This window comes from Strongylocentrotus purpuratus, unplaced genomic scaffold, assembly GCF_000002235.5.
Source record: "Strongylocentrotus purpuratus isolate Spur 01 unplaced genomic scaffold, Spur_5.0 spur5_scaffold_3, whole genome shotgun sequence".
Taxonomy (NCBI): Eukaryota; Metazoa; Echinodermata; class Echinoidea; order Camarodonta; family Strongylocentrotidae; genus Strongylocentrotus; species Strongylocentrotus purpuratus.
In genome coordinates, this window is record NW_022145609.1 from 35,047,119 (window position 1) to 35,068,843 (window position 21,725).

General features: G+C 36.9%; 1 protein-coding gene across 1 annotated transcript; it reads left to right on the top strand.

Annotated features, from left to right (window-relative positions):
• Positions 1–14,349: 14,349 nt before the first annotated feature.
• Positions 14,350–20,256, top strand: LOC576872 (protein SREK1IP1). Its single transcript, XM_777139.5, has 4 exons — positions 14,350–14,453; positions 16,345–16,542; positions 18,372–18,438; positions 19,396–20,256. Exons 1-4 carry the CDS (start codon positions 14,447–14,449, stop codon positions 19,793–19,795), a joined length of 672 nt encoding a protein of 223 aa, XP_782232.1. The 5' UTR covers positions 14,350–14,446; the 3' UTR covers positions 19,796–20,256.
• The last annotated feature ends 1,469 nt before the right edge of the window (positions 20,257–21,725 follow it).

The window sequence follows — 21,725 nt, forward strand, 5'->3', positions numbered from 1 at the left end:
TGCCTTCGAACAGCGGTGGTACGCCTTTTAAGTTAACGCAAAAAGGGTGAGTGAGTTGAACTGCAAGGTAAACACAGATGAAAATAAATTCCACCAGGACGAAATATGAACCAGAGTGATATACCAGAGGGACATATTATAATCCAGGTGGTGTTTGTTTTTCATGTTCATTCAATCCCTCGCCCCACACATCAACTGAAAATAATATTTGAAAAAAAAATATTTCAAACTCAAAAAGGGAAAGAGAATATGGGCAATCAAACATTATTGCTTCGAAATTGACGCGTATGATTCGCACATCCGGATGTCTCCGTACTTTATTATCTTTTCATCGAAATAGAAGATTGGTGTGTCAGGAAAAATCAGTGAAGCCCGCCCTTGAGCTCTATCTAGCCTAGATGGATCTCGATGATCAAACCTCAGAAAGTAAAACATGACGGATCTCAACAATGAGGGCGACAATGATGCTTTCATGACAGCATTTGATCTATATTTTGTGATGTGAAATTTGTTTTTCTGCCAACTACTACAAATAAAACATCAGATAATTATGTCTGTGTTATATTTGCGTATTTCACGCACTTTACAAATTTACGCTTCATACTCCGTTGCACGTTCGTGTCATACAAAAATATCGTGATTTTTTTTCCTTCTCCAAACGTCAAAGGACACAGGATTATTAACAAATTCGTTGCATTAAAGGGAAATATATGGTGGCCCTGAAGGGACATCGCGAATAGACTAAATCGTGAAAAATATGCGATAAAATTCACGATATCGTCAATTTTATCGCATATTTTTCACGAAGAAATTCACGAAATTGACGATTTCGTGAACTTTATCGTGAACTTTTCACGATGAAATTGACGATATCGTGAATTTTATCGTGAAAAGTTCACGATATAAAGTTCACGATATCGTCAATTTTATCGTGTACTCTATCGTGTACTCTATCGTGTACTCTATCGTGTACTCTCCTGACGGGCGCTTCGTAAACAAAACCAGCCCTAGCTGGGGGAGACAGAGAGAAGGAAAAAAGGGAAAGGGAAAGAGAAGATAAAAGGAAAGAAAGAATAATAAGAAGAAAAGAGGGAAACGGGGGGGGACGAAGGGCTCTTGCCTCCTCCTCACTCCCCCCCCCCCCCGCCAAAAAATAAATAAGGAGAGAGAGAAGGGAAAGGGAAGGGAAAGAAAATATAAAAGGAAAGAAAGAAGAGGAAGAAGGAAAGAGGGAAACGGGGGAAGGGCGAAAGGCTCTTACCTCCCCCCCCCCCCCCCCCCCGCCAAAAAAATAAATAAGAGAGAGAGAGAGAGAGAGAAGGGGAAGGGAAAGAAAGAAGAGGAATAAGAGGGAAACAGGGGAAGGGCGAAGGGCTCTTGCCTCCTCCCCCCCCCCCCCGCGCAAAAATAAATAAGAGAGAGAAGGGAAAGGGAAAGAAAATATAAAAGGAAATAAAGAAGAGGAATAAGAAGGAAAGAGGGAAACGGGGGAAGGGCGAAGGGCTCTTGCCTCCTCCCTCCCCACCCCCCGCCAAAAAAATAAATAAGAGATAGAGAGAGAAGGGAAAGGGAAAGGGAAAGAGAAGATAAAAGGAAAGAAAGAAGAGGAAGAAGAAGAAGAAAAGAGGGAAACGGGGGCGAAGGGCTCTTGCATCCCCCCGCCCAAAAAATAAATAAGAGAGAGAGAGAGAAGGGAAAGGGAAAGAGAATAAAAAAGGAAAGGAAGAAGAATAAGAAGAAAAGAGGGGCTCTTGCCTCCTCCCCCCTCCCGCGCCAACAAATAAATAGGAGAGAGAGAGAGAGATAGAGAGAAGGGAAAGGAAAAGGGAAAGAAAATATAAAAGGAAAGAAAGAAGAAGAAGACGGAAAGAGGGAAACGGGGGAAGGGCGAAAGGCTCTTACCTCCCCCTCCCCCCTCCCGCCATAAAGGGAAAGAGAAGGGAGAGGGAAAGAAAATATAAAAGGAAAGAAAGAAGAGGAAAAAGAATAAGAAAAGAGGGAAACAGGGGCGAAGGGCTCCTTTCTTTTCTTTCTTTTCCTTTCTTTCCTATTCTCCCTCTTTTTCGTTTTTCTCTTTCTTTCTTCTCTTTCCCTTTCCTTCTCTCTCTCTCTCTCTCTTATTTATTTTTTGGCGGGGGGCGGGGGACGAGGCAAAAGCCCTTTGCCCCCGTTTCCCTCTTTTCTTCTTCTTCCTCTTCTTTCTTTCCTTTTATATTTTCTTTCCCTTTCCCTTTCCCTTCTCTCTCTCCTTATTTTTTTTTGGCGGGGGGGGGGGAGTGAGGAGGAGGCAAGAGCCCTTCGTCCCCCCCCCCCCGTTTCCCTCTTTTCTTCTTATTATTCTTTCTTTCCTTTTATCTTCTCTTTCCCTTTCCCTTTTTTCCTTCTCTCTGTCTCCCCCAGCTAGGGCTGGTTTTGTTTACGAAGCGCCCGTCAGGAGAGTACACGATAGAGTACACGATAGAGTACACGATAAAATTGACGATATCGTGAACTTTATATCGTGAACTTTTCACGATAAAATTCACGATATCGTCAATTTCATCGTGAAAAGTTCACGATAAAGTTCACGATATCGTCAATTTCGTGAATTTCTTCGTGAAAAATATGCGATAAAATTGACGATATCGTGAATTTTATCGCATATTTTTCACGATTTAGTCTATTCGCGATGTCCCTTCAGGGCCACCATAGAAATACCAAACCTTTACAGTAAAATATCGGGGAAGCGCGCTAGAAAAAGTTTGAACGAAATCGGGCAAAGAAAGAGAAAGTTAGGAATTTTTAGAAGTCGCAATCACCACACATACTATGTGTACTTTAAATTGGCTGAATCGGCAGTGTCACTTTAACCATGCATGGACCTACTACAAATGCTTTGACCTAGTGCAAGACGACTTTCTCGATTGTTTCAATACAAAACAGTATACTGAAGGACTAAAATGTATTTTTTTTTAGAATGTCTGCCTCAAAAAGGTATTTTCTTTTTCTTTTTTTCTTTTTAGAAAACCTTTAATAAAATGATACCCACTATATGTTTTCATAAGTGCCCCCAAAGGAAAAGGCGCTTTGGATAAAAACAGACATAGGGCCTATCTGATATTTTTGTCCATGACCAAGTAACGGAAGAGTTTTGTGAATACGTCACAATACAGTTACCAAATTGCCAATTTGCAATTTGCATAGATTCAGTGATCTCATATACTCATATCTCTCTTACCATTGGTCCGATTTAGTTCAAACTTTCGCTATTCTGTTTCTCTTATTTTCTGCATTCATACAGTCACGTAAAATTAAATTATAAAAAGGATTGGATCCCCCTTACTTTATAGCAAGAAAGGGGTCCTAAAATACCAAACTGTGTCTCTATACTTGTCTAACATTACAGTTATTCTTATTACACTCTGTAAATAAAATACTAAATTCATCCATTACACATAATTGAATCACAAATGTGTTTGGGATTATACCCAATACCCATGATGCAACATGACTTTATTTTTTCTTGTTTTGGCGGCTTTTATCATCCCATGTTGAGATAACCATTAAAAATGATGAGGGGGGGGGGGGGTGACATGGATCCCATTAAAAAGATTACTTCAATATTAAACATTCCTGGCGATGCAAATATTTACAACCACCGGGCATGCGCAAATAAACGATCGCGAAAATGTTTTGCCGCGTTACTTTCGTTATTTATTTGTTCTTATTAGTCCATGGTTTGCACACACACTGCTTGCTATCAAACATTGACGACAGCCAGATTGTATTATCAAAAGTTCCATATGATTTCCCTTGTCAGTTTTCACCGTTTTTATCCCCTTCTCTAAGTTTAAAAAAAATTATTCGGAGAAATGGACAGTTACCAGATGATGGTGAATAGAATCCGAAAAAATAGGATTCAATAGAGTTATTCATGTTTGATAGAAGCAGGGAAATTATGTATCGCTGGTAAATCGGTAGTATAAATTCAGCCCTGCTTATACACGTATAATATAGCTGTGCATGCAGATCATCAGATCAACTGTTTGAGATTAGCAGTAGAACTAATTAAATACCAATCCCTGCCCCCCCCCCCTCACACACACACAAATTGAAGATAGGAACTGAGAGGATAGAAAAGAGGCCAAAAGGGGGACGAAAAAATGGATGCGCTCGATACTGACTCGACACAGGCTCGAACTTATACCCTGCAAGCCTATGTTCCAAGACCCCGTTTTTCCCACGAAACTTTCGAAATCATATTCGAACAAACAGGACCACACAAAGTTCTCACAAAATTTGTTTTCATCTTTCCCCATCTCTCTTCCTCATCTCTCCATCTCTCGTCATCTCCCTATCTCAGTATCTGCTATACGTTATAGTAAATACCTATACCCATAAACTTATCTCTTCCTCCCATCCCCCGTCTCTCTCTCTCTCTCTCTCTCTCTCTCTCTCTCTCTATTCCTCACTCTCTCTCTCTCTCCCTCTCTCTTCGTCTCTCTCTCCCTATCCCCCTCTTTCTCTCTCTCTCTCTTTCTCTTTTCCTCATTCACTCTCTCACCCCCTCTTCCTCCTTCTCTCTCTTCCTCCCTCCCTGTCCCCTCCTCTCTCTCTCTTTCTTGCTCTCCTCACCCTTGCATTATACTGTTCCACATGTTTGGCATGGATGGAATAGAATAACACATTCTGGAGGTAGAGATGATACAGCACCTGAAACACAAGTCAATGGGCTTAGTGTCCTTGACGAAAGATGTATCTGTTGGGGAGATAATGGAGAGGATGAAGGAGAACATGATTTCCCAAGTTCATCCTCACCCAGCCTCTCCCACGATAACAAAATCTCGCATGTGATATTGCAACTATTATATTCCTCCTCACGTGAAAAAAGTAGAGTGAGAACAGTTTTATTCTTTATCAGAAATCAAATTCGTTTCAAATTAAGACCCCCCCCCCCCCCCCAAAAAAAAAAAAAAAAAAAAAAACAGGACCCAAAATCATAAAAATATCCAATAGGCTAGTCATCGAAGTAATTAAGATGAGTGTATTTTGTTTGTTTGATGGTTACTTGTTAGTTTGGAGGAATTTTATTCCATCGAACCCCAGTTCATCAAAATAAAGTTTGAGATAAATGTGAATGGTCATGCTGGACTATACATGAAGTTCTCTGTCTATAAAAGCAATGCTTTTTGAGACTTAATTTTGCTAGTGCTTTGAAGGTGATTTGGTAGCTACATGTATATCAAATTGCTCCTACGTCAGTAACAACCGATCACAGCGTGATTTTAGGAAGTACATATACATCAACACATTCCATAACTAAAGTTACATTCAAATTCAAATGATATTACATAATCATACACCTTTCCAAATTCAGAATGTTGTTATTTGGTGATTACTTGTCGGGCCACCGTCTGTGAGCATCGCGATTTTGATGTGCTGAAAATGGATACTATAATTATTATGAAAAATGTCAAGTCTGTTAAAAGTTTGGCAAAAAGAATAGCGCCTCTCAAACAAAATGATTTCTTTTAATTCCGTAAACGTCTCTTTACCTCGAAAGAAGTCCGTAGTAGAAAAAATGTTATTAATTAATAATTTACATTTTAAAAGTATGTGAATTATTCACTGAAAATGATCATACAGAACCTAAAGTTTGATGCCATTAAACAGTATAGTAAAACATGTTGAGTTGGTGTTTTAGGGCTGGCTTATATTCGGATAAGGCATGTACATGATGTGTCAAACTTTCAGCATTTTATTTGCAACTGATGACAGCTAAAAGATCTAAAATCTCAATCTTTAGCACATGTATAACACCTGCATTCGTGTAACGTGTGTGTTCTAATGCGAGACAGAGGAATTCATCGACTTGATCACATAGGAAAAAAGGGTAATGATATACAAATATGACAGTACTGGAACAAACAACACTGTATTTTTTTTTATATATTTCTTTTTGAAGAATATATTATAAAAGTACAACAACAAATAAAGTAAAAAGCATGTTATACAGTATAATGCGCTCTCTCTCTCTCTCTCTCTCTCTCTTTCTCTCTCTCTCTCTCTCTCCATCTCTCCTCTCTTCTCCCACCATCTTTCCACCACTTAATTTCCCCCAACATTCTTTCACATCTGTCCCTCTGGCCTCCTCCTCCCTCATTCTCCTCCTCACCTTCTCTAGCTACAGGAGACGACATTTCCCCCTCCCATTCAGGAGGTTTAGGGTAGGGGGGGGGGGGCCGGGTCGGTGAATTTGATTATTATTACCCCTTTTGCATAATAAGGGAAAGAAAGACATCGCGACAATTATATGATTGGACTATTAAAGCATGAACTTTCAAAATGAATGAAAACGTAAATGAGTAATGATGAATATAATAACGTTTTCAAACTGCATGAAACCATAGCAATTGAAATGAAAAGGAGACGATGTAGAGGTTACTCCAATCCCTATTCTATACCTCCCATTATCTATTTCTATATCTCTATAATCCCTTTTAAAATATCCTAGTTGGCTTGCTCAACTAAAATGTTCTTTTCTTGGGTTGTGATTCTTTCTTTTGATAATTCGTTCTTTATCATTATTGGGTTGTAATGGTTCAATAATGATCCTCTGTTGTTTATAAAACTAAGGCCCCTGCCCATTATTCTTTTTGTTTTGTTTCCCATATTTATACATAATCGAGAAACTGGCATTCCTTTTCCTCGGTTTTAAAGTAAAGTTATTGTTGTTTTTTTCTTTAACCATGTTATTGATCTACATTTGCCACACTCAACCCAGGTGAGGTAAATGGGTACCTGGTAGGATTATTCCTTGAAATGCACTGTGCGCTGATAAAGCTGCCGGAGCTAAAGCTAGGGTAATAAATTTCAAAGCTCTTTTGAAGCGCATAGAGATGTTATTTCATAACATACAATGCCCTGAACTATTATTACTATTATTCAAAAGTTGTAGAGATGGGAGATTTGGTTTTGTATTAATTTTAAGACCACACAAGGATTTTTGTTAATGTTATATTTTGTGTAAAATCTACTTTATGTTTCCAACCACTGGAACTGAGACAGAAAGCCTTTTCGCCTCAGTTATCAGGTTAACTGTTTTTTGTCCGTGGCGCTCAAAGTGCGCTCTCCAGTGGTCGCATTATCGGTTATCTATAACTTGCCTACTTGTCTTTTTCCCGATTTATTATGTATTTTGTTCATTGCCATGTGAAATCATCATAATAATAATAATAAGAGTAATAATACAAATTAAGATTATGATGATAATAATAATTATAACAACAATAATAATAACAATTAATAATAATTAATAATATTGGCAATGATTAATATAATAATAATCCGTCTACATCTCATCTCAATATTCCCGATTTGTTATTTTCTCACAATTGTTTTTGTAATCCTTTTTCTTTCTTTCATTCTTCTATCTCTTTCCCCCGTTTATTTTCCCATCACACTGCTTGTGATCCAGGCACCCATATCATGGACTATCAACCTTGGCTACCAATGCCAATTAACACTCTCTCTTTCTCAATACACCACATTATTTTTACATTGCTCATCCTTTAATCTTTCTTCTCTCTTCGTTCTTTTTCCATTCTTCCATCTCTCTTTCGTCCGTTTATTTTCCCATCACACTGATTGTGATCCAGAAACCCATTTCCATCTAGGTTGTCAGCTGACCCTGTTTGTAATCTGGGTTAACGACATAAACAGTTTCTATTTCAAATATCTCAATGGGGGCTTGGAAAGGTCGTTTGGTTTTTCTCTCTTCAAGCAGTGGCCACAACGGATTCATGCGCCCCAGCCCCCCCCCCCCCCCCCCCCGTCTTAAAAAAAAATCCAATCGGCGTATCTTATACGTAGAGTTAAGGCATGTCACTGTCTATCCGTTTACATGTCCAATGCATGCTTTTGTTCTATTTGTATTTTGTTTTTGTCTCGTTAAAAAAGAAGGAGAAAAAAAAAAGGTGTTTAACAGACTCGACTACCTCGACACAATTTGGAAAAATAGGTAGGCGTAAATAGTCAAAGCTGATTAAACGCCATTAAAAACAACCAACGTATCTTATAGGTGCCTACACAATCATGCCAATTAGAATTAGTGAAATAAAAAATGAATTGTTAATAGGAGAAAATGAATGTTTCTTTGAAGAGAATGTAACTAATAAATAAATTAAAAGCTGTCCCCTAATTTTGAGTAGTTTTCGAAATTGTGTCTCTATCTTTACAAATCCCGGTCTCCAAGAACACCCAAATGCATTTAAAAAAAAAAGAAGAACATATACAAGGATCAAACTTTAAAAAATTATGTTCGTCATTTTTGTTTAATTTAAAACTTCGGCATAATAATGTGCACGACTAACAAACAAAAAAGCAATTTAAGATTCAATGATCTCAACGATAACAATCTTGTTTTTCTTATCATACTTTTTTATGATACAAGTTTTTAGTATTCTATTTCACTCAAAGCAGATTGTTGACAAATTTTTATTTCTAATAATTTGGTCTCATGAATATTTTGTGAAAATCGGAAAGCTTTCAGTGCCCAACATAATTATAGGCCTGTTGTAAATAAATAAATGTTAATATAGCATTTGAATCTGCAATATATGGGATAGTCTCTCTTAAATATTATTAATAAGGTAGGGTGATGCATTATGGTTGAAGCAATAATAGCATGCTGTGAGGTGAGACGAACTTCTCACCTCATATCACGTTTGTCATGCTCAGATTCAGGGTGGCCTAGATTTGTGATTGACTTTATACTTTGATTTGTATTACTTTCGGATCTTAATGTTCTTTCCTTCGTTCTTTCTTTCTTTCCTTCATTTTGGCAGTATTGATTACCAATATTTCCTCATTCTAGTTTCTATTAAAGGGGAAGTCCACACTGACATTGGTTTTTATACAAGCAGGAAAATAAGAGAAACAGGTCAGTGAAGTTTGAGCAAATTTCGATTAAGAAAGCTATGATTTTTTTACAAATTGGCAACTCTGTAACGTTTTTGCGAGGTCCCCTCCCATTTGCAATGTACTGAAGAAAGAATAAAATCAGAAAGTTTTATCTTTTTCTCATACATGCACCCTAAATATAATTATTGCGATTTTTTTTCTGTAGAGACAACAATCTGTTAATAATAATAATAATAATATTCCGTTTTTATATAGCGCTCAATACATCGATCCAACGATGTGCCTAAGCGCTTTACAGATATATTATTACCCCGGTCATCGGATTCAGGCTTACCCGCACACTTTCTACAACACTACAAAGAAGAATGAGCAAGATATAGATTTTTGTGTTGTTAATATCAAAATCGGGGGGGGGGGGCAAACAAATCAAAAGTGTGATTATTATTCATCAACAAACTGGGAACCCTATTAATATGCTTAAGGGTATAGTTAAGGCCCAAAGGGCTCACAGCAGTGAGGCTGTAAAACGGTACTAATTCCCTCATATCTCTCTCTTTATAGCTATACTCAGACCATAAAAATGATATAATAATGATCAGAAACATGAAATGATATTGCCAATTAAAGAGAATTATATTTAAACTGGATTATTCATCCGACAGGCCAGTCTGAAAAATCGCAAAGGTGTCTCGGCTTCTAATTCGTATTTCCCTTTTTTTAATCCAAAAAGTCCATTAGTCAAATTCTTACATTAGATTCAAATAGTCTAGTTGATTTAACAGGATTGCAAAGACTTTCGATAAGTCAATCTAAAGCAATAGCCAATTGTACTAGCCTGCATGCAAGGGCTGCAATCACTCACTGAATTCTGTAATGCGCACAGATAGGCGAGGACCCATCGATCCGATCACGGTTTCTTGGGATACTGAAAATTGATTTGTCGAAAGTCCGTTCGAACGACTTATGTTATTAACATATTATAAAGCATTTGCAAATCTAAATAAAATATGTCTCCATGTCATTATATTTCCTAAAGTTTTATTTTCATTTTGGTTTTGATTTTGGACTCCATGGAAGAACAGAGCCTGAAATGGACTATCCAACCTTTTTTGTTATATAAGTCTTTGATTTTGTGACTTATTGTGTTATTGTTTCTATGATGATTTTCGGAAATAAAACAAACGACAAACGATTTTTGAACTTGGCTACTTTTTCTATAGATTTTAAGTTAATGTTATATCATAAGTTAAATTCAATCAGGTGTATAGAAATTTAGAACAAAATCATAACATCGTTTCATATTTCTCTTCTTGCAGCCGACTTATTTCCTATTTCGATCGCCAAATTCACATTATCTAATATCTATATTAAGTTTAAGCTCATCATGATCAGTGTGTCTATCCCACCTACATGACTCCACCTCTTCATTTAGGAAGATAAAACATTCACAAAGAAATAGATTTATTTTATCATAGTAACATGAAATAGAAAACATATTGATGAACGGGAATATGAACGACAGGTGAAATAAAATCGACCGCAGCTCATTCTCCGAGAAATTTCCCTTTATTCTGCGAACGAACAGGGAGATGAGAGGAACGAACAAACACTTTACAGGGACGTGAAAAATAAAAGCATTTTTCGAGGGTTGTTAACTCTTCGAAGTTGGATAGTATAAGCGAAGCAAATGACGATTAATTGGGGTTCGGAGTGGTGCATTAAACCAGGGACCTAGGTCCACGATTAAACAGAAAGAAAGGCTCGCCAAAATACGACAATATGACAGTACCACCAGCAAAACATCAACACCAGCAAACGCACGGGGTGGCCCCCATTATGTGGAACATAGCCCACCCAGCGAGTCTGTGGAGAAACGCTGTGTGTGGTCCGCTGAAAGCCGCTGAATTCGACTTGGGTGTTCGATGGCGATTCGCTGTAAGTTTGTTTGGTCATGGACCTACTGGGTAGTAGTGGTGTACCAGAGGATTTATCTCACGGTGCTGATGTTGTCTCCCTCTACGGTGATAATTTTGCAACTTGTTTATTCTGGAAAACCACATGCAATTATTGGGCGGTGCGAAGTTCAAGTTTAATTTCATTTATTTTCCACGAAAATATATATGTATAATGTATACATACAAACATGGTATAATTCTTTTCTTTTAATCCGTTAACTAATAAATTTAAACGATACAAATGATAATGGTGAAGCATACAAGTCAATTTCAAAATAAAGTATAGGTTTAAACGTTTCATCATTCATTGTATAGCATAGTGGAGCTATGGGCATACGGTAAAGCATTGCTTGAATAAATAATTTACTGAAACAAACAAAAGAATAGTAGAAACGTAAGGAAGAATGAAAATTAAAGAAGGAAAGGGGAATGAACCAATGGGAAGTGAGGAATGGCAAGGGGAAAGTGGAGAACATTGTCACAACATGGACCTACTACGTCCATGGTCACAAGAAAGCATGATGATAATAACCCAACCAAGATCACTGCACTGAAATATAACATCCTCCCTCATTCCCTTCAATTGGAATGGAAAAAAATCCATTACGGTACTGGATGTTGCGGTGCAAGAGGCATAATTAATACCCGTCTGAACTTAAAGAGCGTCAGAGGATTTTCCACTCCATAAGATGGTTTCAAAATTCAGCTGGATAGCACTTTGATTATGAAATGAGATTATAATCTTTTCCCAATTAAAAATCATTTATCGAAAGAAAAAGGAGGTGATTGACTCATCTATGGTATGAAAGATAGTATTCTCTGATACACTATAAGACAGTATTTTGATTCCAATTAATTCTTTAGGTATTATTTTGAGTGCACATTTTTTACCTGCATGGAGCCCGAATATCATAATCATTTATACATTATATTCTTCGAGAACCTGCCTCCACGTCCGGCACTCTGTAAGATTAACGTCCCTTTTAATTCAAGTCTGCAGTTTCCAACCAAAGTATTCCTCCCTCATTCTCTCACCCAATCAGATTGACACCCCTCCTAAATCAAGTCTGCGGAATCAATTTCAATCAAAATGTCCTTATCATCTTGATGCAATGACGCCTCTCAGAAAGACTATTGCGTTTCTTCATTATTTTGTTTCTTCCTCTCACACAAGCGCTGTCTCTTTTCCGAATGGCCAGACCTCCAAGGTAGAATAGTGTGACTGTTTAGATCTTCCCGCTCCGTTATGAATGCTTTATGGAATATACCATAAACAAAACAATATACAGATGATTATATAGAGGGCAGTAACTCAAAGGATTGGGGAAGACAGTAATAGCTATATAATCGCAAGGCGGTGTTGAACGCGAAGGTGAAGAGAGGGCACATGGGTGATACCCCATTTTAATCTACGATAGTTTTGGACTTTGATGTTTTGATTATGAATATGGGCCTACTTGAAAATTATACGATATACCCAACATTGGCCAATACTATAAGGACTAAGGAGGACTTCAGGCCAAATAACAACAAATTAACTGATTTCTCGTCCTCGTCCGCCTCCTTTTTAGAAAAAAGGGGGAAAATAAAATAGGATGTGATGTACTTTTTGTATGAATAGCTTGTATAGCTAATTAAAGCTTAATACAATTACATTTTTCACTGTTTTTGAATTTCGAAACTTGCTTAGCAAGTGGACCATAATTATACTAATCATTTGTTTTGTCATTACATTGTATCATGGGCGTCAATCCTGGGGGGGGGGGGGCGGAATTTTCAGGTGGTGAAATGTCCCCCCCCCCCCCCATGATTTGGGGTTAAAATCTTTTTTTCTTTCTTTCTCTCTTTCTCTCTGTGTTGAGATAATCAAGCCAAATCAGGCGATCAGATTTTATTAATAGAAGCGTCATTAATATTACATTCACATTACCGGAAGTTCAAACATTGGTTTACGATGAAAATCCTTTCACCAACTGAAAAAAAAAAAAATCAAATTAATGCCTTGAATCTTCCGAACCTTATGGCTGATTGTTCAATGGAAACGACAAATTCATCTATCTACCCCTCCCCCCCTTGCGTTCTTGTTCCTGTTAGTTGAACTGAAGACTGTTTTATTTTTAATTCGGCAAAAATTATGCCCCAAATCAAGCCATCTATTCATCAATTTCAAAACAAATCTTCAACTTTTGAGGGGGGCACACCCCCTGCGTTGGTTTTCTTTTTAATTTGGGAAAAAGTATGCACCAAATCGAGCCATCTATCCATCAATTAAAAAAAAAAATCTCCAACTTCTGTGGGGGGCACACCCCCCCTCAGACGCCCCCTTCGTTCTACTGTTTTCTTTTTAATTTGGCAAAAAGTATGCAAAAAATCAAGCCATCTATCCATCAATTAAAAAAAAAAACTTCAACTTCTGAGGGGAACTGCACATCCCCCCCCCCCTCAGACACCCCCTTCGTTCTACTGTTTTTTTTTTTTAATTTGGCATAAAGAAAAAAATTGAGCCATCATATGCATCAATTTAAACAAAAAACTTCAACTTCTGAGGGGGCATATCCCCCTCATACACCCTCTGCGTTCTCGTTCATGTTAGACTGTTTTCTTTTTAATTTGGCAAAAAGTATGCACCAAAGCGAGCCATTTAAGCATCAATTTAAATAAAAAAAATCTTCAACTTCTGAGGGGCACATCCCCTCAGACACCCCCCCCCCCCCTGCGTGGCGCGCCCATTCGCCCCCTAACAAAATAACCTGGCGCCGCCTTGTCTGAACTTGTGTCCCCCCCCCCCCCCCACGGTCTAATTTGGATTGACGCCCATGCAATGTATCAGTATACTCAAATAGCACAGTACCTGTGAATAAATATACCTTGGCCAGCCGTATTTAGCATGGCGGTCATTTTGGAGGGAAAAAAGGCAAAAACCGAAAAATAGTAAATAGTAAAGCGTTGCGTCCTTCTTTTTTTTTTAAAGTCCGGACGAAAAACTCGTTATTTTTGTTACTTGGCCTTATGCGAGGACAATATAGCGACCGAATGAGCTTCTGTTGCATTCATCATGTTTGCATGCTATTTATAATGATTATTGGTGTAAATAATTGATTGTCACACAGGGTCTATCGTTATTCTATTCATATTTTCACCTGAACACTCTCCCCCTCCTCATTATCCCCCTCCCTCTCGCTTCGTCCATCACCGCCGCGGCCCAAGTGTAAGTTGCTTCTTGATAGTAGGCATGCAAACATTCAAAACAAGATTGAATACATTACAAATTTAAAAAATTGATAAATCAATAAAAAACAGAAAACATACTGAAAAAAAGATAAGCCTTTGCCAGGCCTTTTTGGAAGAATGAATTGGTGCACACTTGAGTTGACTGGTAGGACACCATAAAGAAAGAAAGAAGGAAAGAAAGGTCAGAAAAACAAGGACTTGTCCCTGGAAAAACAAAACAATGAATGTTCTGTGCATGTGGCGCTGGCTAGCTGCGAATCGGCGCTGAGGGCGTTTACAACTTTATTTTTATTAGACTTTTGACTTTGAACGCAGATGATCAGAACAGACGGGAAGTTTCGTAAATAATTTAAGGAAAGATGCAAGGTAAACGATTTTCTGTTTAAATCATCTTAAACTTTCACGAGGTTCATGAGGATCATATTTTAGAACAGTGAGAGGCTGAGAGCACTTGTTTGAGGATAAAATTAATCGAAGTATTATTAACACCGCTCCACATATTGGAGTTTGTGTAAGTAAGTTAAAGACAAGCCCCTCTAAAACAGTGCTGGGAGCCCCAACAATTTGATGGCAAAATTTCACTTGAATTGTATCATAATGTGAGGATTTTCAAAGCAAATGTGTTTGAAGTCGAATATTGATGAAAGAATACAAAATTTAGGACTAGATCTAGACTACTATTGATTAAGTTCTTTAATTAGACTCTAGTCTGTCTACTCTAGTTCTTTAACTTTAACTTAACTTAGGGTAGAGTGCCCAGTATTCGGTCACTTAAGGGGAAATCACTAATATTTTGAATTCTTACCTCTTTTGTTTGGCAATCTACCCATCAAAAGAGGATTTTATAGTCACTTAAAATATAGAATAATGATAAGCAAAATACTTCCGAAAGAAGACGGAGCATTTTTCTGCCCAGAATTCGGTCGCGCCGATTAGAATTCGGTCACGCAATTTGTGCGTGGTATCTCCGTTGCAAAGGAGCGTAGCGTATTTGCGCACTATTTTCACACAATTGCGCGATAAAGCACTGAATGTCAATGCGTTGACCGAATACTGGCCGAGCGATACCGCATGGCAAGGGTATCGTATAAATACCTCTTGCACATCGGCAAGTGCGTCATTTGCAAATTCGCTGCGATGGAGCGAACACGGAAGTGATTCTCTTCACACACATACTTAATTCATTGTGACAGCACACGTAGTTGTTTCGCAATAGACTTCTACATATGGCTATGCATGTTAGCGCATGTGCTAAGAGAACGCGGAAGTGCGGAAAGTTGTGCGACACTGACCAATTTCGAGCTAAGTTGGAGATCTTTCCGGGGCCCTAAATCTGATTTAATTTTGAGAGTTAAGAAAAATTGTTCAGCTGCCTGATTTGTGCAAGTTTCGTGGCTCATAAATTATTTTTTTAATTGTTACAGCTGTTGAAACGGCTGTCTGACCGAATACTGGGAATTGACCGAATACTGGGCGTGCTACCCTAACTCTAACTGTTAGACCTAGACTAGTTCTTTAACTTTTGTATAGACCTAGAGTCTACTTTACTTAAGTTTTAATTTGTATCAATTCTTCAATATTCATGTATTTGTCTTCACACACATTAATTTGGGGAAAATCTTTGCACTATTGCAGACATCCTCTTTCATATACAATTTAACTTTTAAGTGAAATTTTGCCATCAAACATTAGAAAGATTATGAATGATCGATGGGGAGTTGGGTGTCCATCTTTTAGCAATAAGGGCTAAATGGTAATACAAAATTAATATCACCTAGCTTTGAAGAGGCAGGTAAATGCGACCGAAAATGCATTCAAAATGGCTCCTTCCCGTACCCGACGAACATTGCACACTGGCTTCGGAGTTAGCTAGTGAACTCTTCTTTTTCTCAAACAAAGCACAGTGAAATGAGTCAAGAATTTAACAAAAAAATTGTAGATTTTGTTTACTGAATGATAGCAATTTGCTTACCTCACATTTTCCTGATGAAAATGAGAACTTCAGCCTTAAGGTGCGATTTACATAACAAAAATGCTCCTAAATGCATATTTCAGGAGCTGGACCGCCAGTAAGATCGCTAAAATATTACAGTTATTGATACTTTTTCATTGCTCTGCTTTTCATGGTTGACTTTGGTATGTATGTACTGCGTGTTTGATATATACTGCAAGTCTTTACTATCTGTATCTGAAATCTGATGGTCATCCATGAAGTCGTGATGCCAGTCTTCACTACCTAATTTACACCTTTTTTTAGGTCTCTTGAATCCTAGCAAGGAAAATTCTCGCATCGCCTGCAAGAGATGCGGCTACACCGGTCACCTGACCTTCCAGTGTCGTAACTTTGTGAGGGTCGACCCCGAGCGTGATGTGACCCTTGACATCAGTAGCACCAGCAGTGAGGACAGTGATGAAGATGTGTCCATGATGCCTGCCCTACCACCAAAACCAAAAGGTATTCGATCAAACTGTTACCCTTGATATTTAGTTGGTTTGAATGGAAGCAGAATGATGTGATAAACTGATCAGTGATAGTATGAGAAAAATGCCCCCTCCCCCCCCCCCCCAAAAAAAAAAAAATACAAAGAAAGTCATACATATGTGAAGTCGATGTTTAACCAAGCAACACTTTTATTGTTCTGGGGTAAATGCAAATTCGCTTATTGTACGATTGTGCTGCACACACCTTCTCATTGCTTCTTCATGAAGTTTTTGTTTGGTCAGACAGTGTTCTATTGAATTTCATCCCTCGGACAGTTCAATGTCTAAACTACTTTTATCAAAATTGAGTTAAGAACCTGCGTCAGGTTTAACTTAAAGCGGGACTGCACTACTTGTAGCTACGTGCGCCCTCTATATAGCAAACAATGCCTAATCGGTACCAGTTGGTCCCCCATGATCTCCTGTTTCTTATGTTAATTGAGAGCTGATTTGACGAGATAACCACCCAGGGGGGTCTAATCCCTACTGGCTAAACTAGAGCAGATATGCTTTAATTAGTATAATATAGTCCAATAGTCCAATATAATGCATAGTCCATTACCTGGGTTCTTGTGAAGAAACTTGCATGAAAGGCTTGATGAAATATTTATGACATTAGTTTTGAGTTACTCTTTTTCTATTATTAACGATACAATAGATACTTAGTCAAACTAATTCAATCATACTTTATGAATGCTTCTAGAACAAAGCAGCAACTGATATAAAACCTATTTTCCATCCAAACATATATGCTATCGTACATAACGGGTGTGTTCACTATTTCATTCTAGGGTTTCCTGGAAGAAACAGTCATATTTTTTAAAATTCATTTCCTAATGCTATATTGGACCAGCCTCATGCAGACTTCAGAGTCAAAGAGAAGCCTAATGATCAACACTATTTGTTATTGTAATCACTTATAAGTTATCAGAATTGATCGGATATTATTCTGCATATTTTCTAAACCACAAAATGTTAATTGTCAATTTGTCATGTGATATTGAATTCTCCAAGTTTACTGTCAGTGAAAGAGAAATCACTCAAATATCATGTTTTGTTATCAACTCTCTGTCACGTAATACTATAAATGAAGGGATTTCATGTTTAGCTGTTAATTCAAATGATCAAAGCCAGAGTGAACTTGGACTTGAGTCTATGAAAAATGTGTGGAAACTTTGGAATACCAATAATAAAGGGATAGTTGAGTTCTGTTTTCAGATTGCAAATGCCTTCAAAGTGCATGGTTATTGCTCTTATTCTTATCTATGACATTTCTAGTGCCCTTTTAGAACCTAAAATTGCTATGATGGTAATTGTAGACCCCAAAATGTGTGAAATTTAGCCAATACGATCATACCAATTCAGCTCCACTTTCAAAAATATACGGTGACTGTTAAATAATTATTTAATTAAAAATAACAATACATGGGCCGGCTGGTTGTGCCTAACCAACACGAAAATGCCAAAAAAAAAGCCAACATCGGCGTTGGCTGAAATACGATGTAAAAGGCGCTTTTTCGTTTTTTCAATGGCTTTTTCAGATTATCCAATATTTTTGGTGGTACACAAGTATAAGAAATCTTTATATTTATGGATATTTCAGCCGTCTCTGAACCGATTTGGATCAAACAAAGATGATTTTGTCATTTAAATTGTATGTTCTTTCAATTTTGACACTCAGTTTTTCATTATCTCACAAAAAAATGATTTTGTGTAGCGCCCTCTGCAACAGAACTCAACTCTCCCTTTAAATCATATCCAATGGGTTAAACTTGCATACTAAATACAATTTCTTTTCTACAGACAAAGCTGCTCATAAAAAAGATACAGATCAAAGGAGAAAGCATAAAACGAAGAGGAAAAAGAGAAGGTAAGTGCTCCATAGCTACATTGATAACTTTATATTATTAAATAGAAGTCAATTTACAAGAAGAGATTTGTAAGGTGAGACATGTAAGTTTGGAGGTAATCACTGAATTGGAGGCTTGTCAATGTTAAAGGTACTATGTCCCATTTGCAGGCCAAAAAAATTAAAAGGTTGAATTCCAGCGGCATTTGAAAGATAATACTAATTTAGAACTTCCCTAAAAAAGGTGGGGCTTGAAAATGTCTTTAAGTGGGAAAATAAGGACTATTAGTTGTTGAATCAACTTAAGAGCTATAGAGCCAGTAAGTAATAGTCTGATTTTTCAGACCATTGTACCGAATGGTCGTACGTTTTATGCTGCGCAAAGATTCAATCAGTTTAATTTTGGCCATTACAAGAAGTGGGTTATTGATGTAGACAAATGCTCATGTACCTTTTACAGCTCATTTTATGTATGTTATTACCAAAGAAGAAAAAAGCCAGTCAGTCACTCAGTAGTGTCTGACAGTGAAGTTTAGCAAGTAAACAGGTTTCCTTGCATAATTTGAATATTAGGACGCTACTAACGTTTAAATTTCACAGATAGGACATACATGACATATTCATAATTCCTGCAAAATTCTACAGAATCTGATGTTGGCTGCAAAAGGGACATAGTATCTTTAAGAATATATTTCTACATGTATTTGTATTTCATTCTGCAATGAATGGGATGCAACATTAACTTACACTAGATTGATAGATTCTAATGACCCAATCGAAATGCTTGGTATAGATAGTATTTAATCAAACTTTCTTTCTTTCTTTTTTCATATTTTTTACAAAAGGAGGAATACATTTTTAAGTAGACATTGAAAAATCTTTTTAATGGTAAATTTCATGATTTATTTTGTAAATACAAATTTCATCTTGTTGATAATATTGTCACCATTTCTGAAATCTGTTTGATCATAACTGCAGAAGAAGTCGTTCAAGATCGCCACTCTCTTTGGATGATAGCAGTGGGAATTCCTCAGAAGATGAAAAGCACCAACGTCACAAGAAACGAAAACACAAGAAAACATCAAGACAAGACACCTCAAGTGAAGATGAAGATACCTTAGAGGAAGAAAGAGATAAGAGACACAAGAAGAAAAAGAAACACAAAAGGTCTTCTAGGCATGACGATGAGGACGAAGAGAGTCCTTCCGAAGAAGAAAGTGAGGAGGATGAGAGAAGGAGAAGTAAACACAGGAAAGAATCAAGACACCACAAGAAGCATCGCAAAGAGAAGAGACAACATAGAGACATAAAAAAGAAGAAATCAAAGAAGAGACATAAAAAGAGTAGTAGCAGTGATGATGATGGTGACTCATACTAAAGATTTTGTGCTCTATCATTGCAGGTAAGCATAAAAGAAGATGAAGACGAAGATACTATTCAACACGTTCAACCTAGTTTTTCCAGTTAAATGCTAAAACAAAAACATCAGAATGGAAAGTCTCGGGTTACAAGCAAATTAATAAATAAGGCTGTATTAAAATAATTTATATCTCTTGGTTTATGTGCATAAGCCATAAGGGCATGGAAAGCAAAGAAATTCAATGACTAATTACCAGCAACCTTGGTTTGAGGAGGAACCTAATATTTCAGGGTGATGCAGAAAACTTTCACTTGGTGTTTGGTATTTTCCGGTTTTTATATTCTGTCCATCATGATTTAAGATTAGTTATTCATCATAGAAGAAATATTAAATTGTCCCTTTTGAATTCATATCAATGTTTAAGCTATAATCTGTTCCAACAATATGAATTATGAATTAATCATAAATCAACTTGACAGTGGCTGAGAGAAAGACAACTTTAATTTTTAAATAAATACTTCAGATATATCCACATACTCATCATTATTCATTTCAGGTTTTATTATTCAAAAATTTAACCATGTTTATTGTTTTTCAATACCTCAACAATTTTTTAATTTTAAAGTATATTCAAAATAATGATTTGATGAACTAAATTTACATGTATATTCAATTATAAGTATTTTGTACTTTTTAAAGACAATTTATTTTAAAAGTAAATTGTTAATCAACAACTTTTGTGTTATCTTATGTATATTGGATCAGATTTTCTCCTGCCCTCCTCTTCAGTATTGTAGTCAAGGTTCAAAACTCAAGGTCAAGGCTTAAAACCATAAGGCTAAGTCCCACACATTGCATTCCATGTTACGTTTGTCCCGTACAACAGAGATCTGAATGTGTTTTTCCCTACATACATACAGGTATTTCAGACAAAAAAATGAAGCATCTTTTGATATGACCATTGAACTACTTGCTTTCTGGTGTCACTACCATTAGTCCAAGTCATTTCAAGACATTTTCAATCATGGATGAAATACGTGTATAATATGTAGAAATGTCATATGTCTTATGGGGCTAGAGTCGGGATAGCCCGAATCAAGAAAAATTGGGGAAATGGAACATGTGAAGGAGGTTCACAGAGAGATAAGACAAAGAGCATAGGCTTTTCTATCCCAAACAGGATGTGCTATGAAAGTAGACATTGCCTTCATGAATCAATTGACAACAGGTGGCCAAACATTTTTTGAGGTGTGTTCTTTGCCAAAAAAAGGCTCCTTTTTTTAGAGGGGGTCACCTACAAATACCTAGTGTAAACAAATATGACAAATATTCATTTAATACCCCCTTTTCTTAATCCACTGCTGGTATATATGTATTGTTTATAGTCATCTTTCTTGACAAACGTAGCTGGTAATAAAATGGTTATTTGTTTGTGAGCAAGCAAAGTGAGCTAATAAAGAACAGTATAAGCTGAAACTCCTCAACTGATTGTACCTTTTATTGATTTAGACCTTGCATTTAAAGTTGGTTAATAATTTTAATAAATCATTTAAAGGGGAAGTCCACCCTAAAATTAAGTTAGTTTTAATAGGAGTAGAAAAATGAGAGAAACAAGTCAGTGAAAGTTTGAGCAAATTCCGATTAAAAATAAGGAAGTTAGGATTTTTGAAGTTGTGATCAATCAAACACAAATTGGCAACTCAATGACGTATCATGCGAGCTCAACTTCCATTTGCTCAGTACTAAAAAAAATCTAAAATTTTCATTTTCCCTCAAGAAAAATTTCAACCATACATGCACCCTAAATATAATAATTGCAAATATGTTTCTATACTCCCCCTGCAAGGAACAAATATATATTCCGTCATCAATAACGAAGAAAACATGATTTTATGGAATATTATGCACAAAGCAAATGAAGGAGAGCTTGTATAATAAGTCACAGAGT